The sequence below is a fragment of the Ursus arctos genome, unplaced genomic scaffold (genome assembly GCF_023065955.2).
Source record: "Ursus arctos isolate Adak ecotype North America unplaced genomic scaffold, UrsArc2.0 scaffold_23, whole genome shotgun sequence".
Classification (NCBI taxonomy): domain Eukaryota; kingdom Metazoa; phylum Chordata; class Mammalia; order Carnivora; family Ursidae; genus Ursus; species Ursus arctos.
Genome location: NW_026622908.1, coordinates 37550670 through 37558318, shown reverse-complemented (window position 1 = coordinate 37558318; position 7649 = coordinate 37550670). Strand labels below are relative to the sequence as shown.

General features: G+C 43.3%; 1 protein-coding gene across 1 annotated transcript; it reads right to left on the bottom strand.

The window, feature by feature from the left end:
• Positions 1-245: 245 nt before the first annotated feature.
• On the bottom strand, positions 246-7091 carry LOC113249070 (high affinity immunoglobulin epsilon receptor subunit beta). The gene is made up of 7 exons (XM_026490627.4): positions 6942-7091; positions 5791-5914; positions 4916-5050; positions 2546-2602; positions 1849-2004; positions 1398-1496; positions 246-528 (listed from the first exon to the last, which is right to left on the bottom strand). The coding sequence occupies exons 1-7, from the start codon at positions 6998-7000 to the stop codon at positions 430-432; spliced, it is 729 nt and encodes a 242-aa protein (XP_026346412.1). The 5' UTR covers positions 7001-7091; the 3' UTR covers positions 246-429.
• Positions 7092-7649: the final 558 nt, after the last annotated feature.

Sequence of the window (7649 nt, the reverse complement as noted above, 5' to 3'; positions counted from 1 at the left end):
AAGAGTCTATCACATATTCACAAATGGGTGGGGTGGAGGGAAGTTTAGGTGAACAGAAACAACAGACCGAATATTACCATCTGGAGAATGAATCCTAATGTAAAACTGGCAGATCATAGAACCGAAATTTTGCCAGTAGCCCCTTAAACAAAGATCTTGGCTTATTCTAGACCCTTTGCTGTGAGTCAGAATGTTCTGAAGACATGATTCTTTTTTTTTTTTTAAGATTTTATTTAGTTATTTGACAGAGAGAGAGACAGCCAGCAAGAGAGGGAACACAAGCAGGGGGAATGGGAGAGGAAGAAGCAGACTCCCAGCGGAGCAGAGAGCCCGATGTGGGGCTCGATCCCAGGACCCTGGGATCACGCCCTGAGCCGAAGGCAGACGCTTAACAACTGAGCCACCCAGGCACCCCTGAAGACATGATTCTTAAGAATCAGCAGGAGAAGATGCTTCTACTTTGTCTTCCAACTCACTGTAAATCGGTGAATATATGTTTAATTCTTCATAAAGACGATCTTCTGCAATCTGATTAGGGAAAAGATTTAATATCAGTCACCGGGAATTTTCCACCACTAGACAACTCATTCGTGAGACCTAGATCATCTCTTTTCATCTTTCTGAGTCTCATACTCTCCCTCTTAACACCGTAATTATTCCCTCCAGCTCCAACAAACCAAGCCAGGCTGGCAAGCCGGCCCAGAGGAAACTCTGTCTGTCAATAACAAGTTGGTGAGACTATTATGTGTCTGAACTTGGGTATATCTGCTGCCTTACGTATCTTGGGAGGAAAGCGATCAAACAAGGCCACCAGACTTGAACGCTTCAGGCAAGTGGACAGATGGAGAGAGTGTGTATCATCTGGAAGATCTGAGTAAGCATACGCTCATCGAGTATTGGTGATTCTTTTTCACACGTCCAAGGTATGATGGATGGGCAAGGCAAGTGGAAATGCAGCTGGTAGCCGTGGAAAGGAAAGAAAATTGAGGCTTTAGAGCAAGTACAACGGTAAAAGCCAAGAAAAAGGAGAGATCAGGAACAAATATAAGAGAGCTATTCTGGAAGAGGAAATAAGCCCAGATACCTGAGTATTTCCATCACATGCTACCGGCATATTCGTCTCTCACGCTCACCACGCTCAGAAGCATATCTGCGTTTTCTAAAATTATGAAGATTCCACTTTCCTAACCCTCCGTCATGGGGCTCTAGCATGAGATGTGTGCTCTTATGAGTGGAAAATGTGATTTAAAATAAGAGATTTGGACATGAAAATACTGAAACATAGATAAAAAATTTTCTAGAAGAAATGTCCCAGGAAATCCAAGCCATATTTTTAAGTGATGACGCTCAAATTCTTCAGTTTGTCCTTCAGGATTGAGTGTCAGGCCTCTACTTACCTTGTTTCCTTGGACTACTTCTCCAACCCCATAGACGATGAGGGACACGGCGCTGCAAAATCCCAGAATGGTGAGAAACAGGATCATCGCCACAATTTCCTGTCAAACAATAACCAACAAGACAAGTAGGGTCAAAAGGTAGGTGCCCCGAAAGTGTGTTCCTTTATAGCAGCCCCGGATTTCATCACCATTTCATTAACCCCCACGTGATCAGTCCCAATGAAGAGACACACACATGCGAAAGCCACAAAGTGGTTCAAGGCAGGTGACTCCAACCTCGCAGAATTCAGCTGGGGAGGGGGTGGCAGCCAGCATCTCTGTGCATGAACCCCCAGGACACTACATTATGGGACAGAGATTACAGCAAAGGATGGATGTTCAAGGAAAAGGAAAAGAGGGCTCTTACTTAGAGCGGGACTCAGATCTTAGCCCTCCCCCAAGAAATACATACAGTGGAAAAACAAGCCATAAAGCAGAAGTCCTTTCCATAAGCGTCCTGGCAGTTGTAGATATAAGCCGAGCTCCTCCTCAGGTTGACCGTCAGGATGAAGATCCCTATTCCGGCAGCTATGCTGCTGACAGTGTTGGCCCCCAGGGTTCCCCACACCTGATGGTGAAGGACAACACTCAGACCTGACGCTCCACTTGCCAGTGCATTCCATAGACCTGTGTGCATCTTTAGGGCTACTTGCACCCAGGAAACTTGGCATGGGTTCAAAATGTAAATAAAAAAGGAAATCTTGGGAACATACTCATTGTTTAATAAGCATCGATAGCTTGATTGCTAGGACGATGATCAGGAAGACCCACATGGACACACATCATCTCTCCTCAACAATCTCCTTAATCAGAAAAAAATCATCTAGCGCCTCGTATGACTGTACTTACAAGGGCAAGGCCCGGTGTGAGGATATTTTTTAAACAAGTGCCAAGGCAATCATACTTTATTGTTTTCTAAAAAAAGACAACTGATATTTTACTGATTATATTTTTAATGGTTATATCCAACACAAAATAGATTGGTAAAAAACCCCACATATCCACGTTCACTCATAATATGGGCGATGATGACACGTCTCCCTCAAGACTCCTAAAATTCCATCTTTCTTATCTTGTCAAGGACGGATAAGGACAGCATGGCAACTCACCAGATATGTAGTGTGTTTCTTTTCAGACATAATTGGCAAAAATCCAGAAATGGCGAACTGTACAAAAGGAAGGGGGGAAAAGCACAGTGAGTCTTGGACCTTTATTTCCCCTTCAGCCCCACTCTCCAAATATAAGGTGAAGTTGTGGGTACTCTGTAACGCTATGTATTATTCCCCCAGAAGCTCACTATTTACTTATTCTTATTTCCTATAGCGTGCTTCTTGATATTAAATGTGCGTATGAATCATGTGGCGGTCTTGTTAAAATACAGATTCTTTTCATTGTAGTTGGCACAATGTTACATTAGCTTCAGGTGACCGCACAGTGATTCCACAAGTCTACCCACTGCGCCGTGCTCACCGCCAGCGTAGCTACCGTCCATCGCCATACAATGTGTAACAACACCATTGACTATATTCCCCGTGCTGTGCCTTTTATCATCGTGACATATTCATTCCGTAACTAGAAGCCTGTATCTCCCACTGCCCCTCACCCATTTTGCCCATCCCCCCAACCTCTTCCCCTCTGGCAACCACCAGTTTGTTCTCTGTATTTACGGGTCTGTTTCAGAATGCAGACTTTTATTCAGTTGGTCCTGGAGGGGGATTGTGATTCTTCATTTCCAGCAGCCTCCCAGGTGATGCCGACCCTGATAGCCCATGGGTTACTTTCAGAGTAGCAAGGTCCAGCAGACCCGGTACATGACTGTTATAAAATGACTCTATTTTTTTCTTAAGATTTTTTATTTATTTATTTGACAGAGAGAGAGAAAGCCAGCGAGAGAGGGAACACAAGCAGGGGGAATGGGAGAGGAAGAAGCAGGCTCATAGCGGAGGAGCCTGATGTGGGGCTCGATCCCAGGACTCCGGGATCATGCCCTGAGCCAAAGGCAGACGCTCAACCGCTGTGCCACCCAGGCGCCCCTTAAAATGACTCTAATTTGTTGTAATTATTTGTTTGTGTGAGCATCCTGTGTGTTAGGGTGTCAGTTCCTTTGAGCAAGAAACGTGTGTTTGTGGCATGTACACCTCGAGTCTGACATATGTCACATAGACATATAGTAATTATGAAAATGCACATGGGAAAAGATTTATTGAAAATAGAAATCAGTAGCACAAATTCAAAACAATTTCAAAGTTTCAGAGTGGAGGATGGGTTGAGAGACACCTAATAAGCTAAGTGTATGGATGAAGGACAGTAGAGAGAAGGGTCAAATAATATATGGCAGAAGTTCAAGGAGAGTCGTGAACAGGTAGGCAATCTGGTAAGTGCTAAGTATTTAGCAGAGTGCCAAGCCAATGCGATAATTTTAGAGTTAAAATATGTCCTTGTGGGGGCGCCTGGGTGGCTCAGTCGTTAAGCTTCTGCCTTCGGCTAGGGCGTGATCCCAGGGTCCTGGGATCGAGCCCCGCGTCGGGCTCCCTGCTCCTCTGGGAGCCTGCTTCTTCCTCTCCCACTCCCCTGCTTGTGTTCCCTCTTTTGCTGGCTGTCAATCTCTCTTTGTCAAATAAATAAATAAAATCTTTAAAAAAAAATATGTCCTTATGAATGAAATGTTGATACAAAAAGCAGCATGGATTAATAAAAAATAATCATGCTGAATAAAGGAAGCCAGCGTGTAGAGAGAATATGCTGTATAATTCTCTTTATATAAAACCCTAGAAAATCCAAACTAATCTAGTGACAGAAAGCCAATCAGTGATTGCTTGAGGACAGAAAGACAGGGAACAGAGGGTGGGATTACTAAGGGGTGCAAGAAAGCTTTTGGAGGTCATGGATATGTTCATTATATTGATTTGGTAATGTTTTCACATATGTACACACCTGTCAAAATGAATCAAATTGTACACTTTAAATATGTGCAGTTGATTGCATGTCAATTACACATCAGTAAAGCTATGTATTTTTGTGACCTCATTCAGTCATCTAGTTTAGAAACAGTACAATGATTAAAGGAGATACAACGAGAAAGCACCTAGAAGAGTTTCTAGGACAGAGTAGCAGTTCATCAGATGCTTTTGACCTCGTTTGACCTTGTTCTCCCCACCTCCTCAGGGTCTTCTCCCTGCCTTCATGAAGATAATTTGATTGATGAATAGAGTTAGGGATATTTTTCTGGAATTGGATTCTGAAAGTTTAGATTCACTTTCTATTAGCTAAATGTCCCTTGGGCAATTCATTTAACCTTTATCAATCTCCGGTTTCTCGTCTGATAAAAGCGTGCTAACATGTTTAACCCAAGTGCTTTGTAAACTGCAGTATGTTTATACACTCTAAATACTGGAATAAATAGTTGGTTAGACCTGACCTAGATAAGAGAAAAGCTATACACAGTGTTATTTCAGAAACAATTGTAGATATTTACTTACAAACACTGCTCCCCAGAATGGGTAGCCTGCTTTAAATGATGAAAAAACGTCTTCCTTAAATTCTGAAATATTGATCACGGAGCAGACAATTATTCCAAAACAAAGACATATCAAGCCAACCAGAATTTGAGTTACCTGTAAAAAATTCATACGTTTTGTAGAATAAGAAGGTATTTTCCCAAGATGGCATCAAATTCCTTATGATTGAAGCCAAACATGAGAAATTGTTTTGGTCTTGTAGGCAATCCTGAGACAGAATTCAAATACAATATTTTCCAGTATCATCAGGCCACTCTAAGAATGGATACAGGCATGACCTAATGCAGGGATGGCCAATATATTTCTTTTTTTTTTTTAAAGATTTTATTTATTTATTTGACAGAGATAGACAGCCAGCGAGAGAGGGAACACAAGCAGGGGGAGTGGGAGAGGAAGAAGCAGGCTCATAGCGGAGGAGCCTGATGTGGGGCTCGATCCCAGAATGCCAGGATCACGCCCTGAGCTGAAGGCAGACGCTTAACGACTGAGCCACCCAGGCGCCCCCCAATATATTTCTCATGTGCCTTTATGTACATAGTCATGGTGGACATCAATAATTGTTCTTTCCATCGAGGTGCAGACAAAAATTATTAATTGGATGTTAATGATATTAATCCACCGGCAGCTGACCAGAGTTGGCAGATCCTATTTGCCATTCTTATTCTAGTCTTCGTGAGGAAATGCTTCTCGCTACTCAACCAGGCCCAGTGTCACTTCTTCATCTACCAGGGTTCTCCTGCCTCATGAATCCAAGTGGGGAAACTGTGTCCATGCACCCAAGTACACTTTCCTAGAGCCAGTCCTACTCTGGTTGAGGTTGGAAGATGCTCACTCACCCCCAGAAATTCCAGCTCCCTCTTCAAAAATATCAGCCACGTATGGCATGGTGGGGATGAGGCCGCCTTCTCCAGTAAAGGGTTTTCATGGAGAGATACTTCTGAAAGTTCAATTTCAGGTGCACTGTGAAATTTAAACAGAAATTCAGCCATGAGAAAATTCTCTCTGTGAAAAGTTCTCAACTGACAGAAAGGGGGATTTTGAGTGCTTATTTTTTCAAAAACAATCTTGCAATTAAAATCTTCATTGAAATGTTTAAGCAGCGGAGGCTCAGAGGGTCCAAGTTGGTGGCCAAGGTCACTGTCTAGCTAGTGATGAGATGAAAAGAATGGAACAAAAAATGAACCAAGTCTTAATATAGGGTTATTACACCAAGTTCTTTCCCAGTGATCTATGCTGATGAGTGAAAATAAAAACAGGCACATTTACCCATGCGTCTCTCAGTCTTTTTAACACAGAAATGTACCTGAATATATTTTGTCAATGACACGCTCAACTTCACGTGCACAAAGGAACGGCTCCGAAGGGTTAGTACGATCTCTATTCCTGCTCTCATCCTCAGAGGAGGCTAACTGGAAATACTGTCCCTTCTAAACTTTGGAATATACTTAATATTTTGCAATGATATTCAATCCAATATTGATTCCCAAAGCGCTGTCACCAGCCTCTCCTAAAAACCTTAAAAGGAAAGTCTTACTAACGTTAGCTTTCAGTATGCAAAGGAAAACTGAATCACGCACCTCTGCCAGCCTCACCCGTGAATGTTTCCCCTCTAAACAGGGGGGCAGGGTCCCATAGCTTGAGGTTCACGAAGAGAAACCAACAAGGAGCCCCAGGTCATGTTGAAAAGCTTCCCTTCACATATATCAGATGCAGAGGCAAGAAAACTCAATTGATAGGACCTCAATCCCAGAATATGAGCCCCTGCCGCGAGAAAACTTAAGTTCTTTCCAGGTCACAAGCTGAGTAAAACCTTCTTCCCCATCACCCAGAGAGAACTACTGGCAAAGTACAGCCAAGAGCTTCTTTATACTCAATATATAAATGAAACCAGATGGGTCTTTGCCTAAGTCCATGAACTGGCATCTCCCCAACACTGTGACTATCTCTGGCCCACTGGGAATAGGAAAAAATAGTAGCTTGTACTTACCTGGAGGGCCCTTGTGGGTTTGGGAGAGCAAGACCCGCCCTACTATTTTCTGGGTCCATTTGTTCATGAGCCGAGCTGTGCGCTGGTGAAGGATGCTGTTACAGTGAGCCTTGGTGGGCTTCCTCCTCCAGTGTGCTCCTGACGAGCAGTTAAGATGGGTTGGCTCATGACATTGATGACTATCTTCGTACTTAAGACATTTGTCAGATAAGTTTCCCAGCTGATTAAGAGCAATAGGGTTTTTCATTTGTTTGTTCGAATGAAGAACAAAATGGAGGGACTGACCAGGGAGTGGTATGAAATGAAGACATTGGAGGCTCCTGGAGAATGGATCTCCCTGAGACCAACGCAGCTTACAGAACCAACAAATGAAACAGTTTAGTGGAGATTGAGAAGGTGAGAGAGAATTGCACAACAGAAAAAGATGTTCTTCCCTTCTGGAGCTTTCTGTCCTTGGCCATTTCTGTGCCAGAAGCTTCCAAAGGCACCTCTAAAAAGCCTGTCTTCTCTGTTTAAGACACAGGTGGCTTCACACATAATGTAAGGCGGAAACACTGCTAGCGAGTGTCTTAGCCTCTGAATCTCTGGATTTGTCTCTGACTTCAATGTTTATTGTCTTTCTCTCTCCTCCTGTCTTTTGGACATGATGTATATGGCTCTCTGCAGCAGATGGGCTCTGAGACCGGGCACGAAGAATGCTCTGAGCCG

Coding starts and splice junctions, on each gene's coding strand:
- LOC113249070 (XM_026490627.4), bottom strand. CDS start 7,000: ATGGACCCAGAAAATAGTAGGGCGGGTCTTGCTCTCCCAAACCCACAA. Junction 5,051..5,790: donor GGGAGCTGGAATTTCTGGGG/GTGAGTGAGCAT, acceptor AATTTTTTACAG/GTAACTCAAATTCTGGTTGG. Junction 2,005..2,545: donor AGAAACACACTACATATCTG/GTGAGTTGCCAT, acceptor CTTCACCATCAG/GTGTGGGGAACCCTGGGGGC.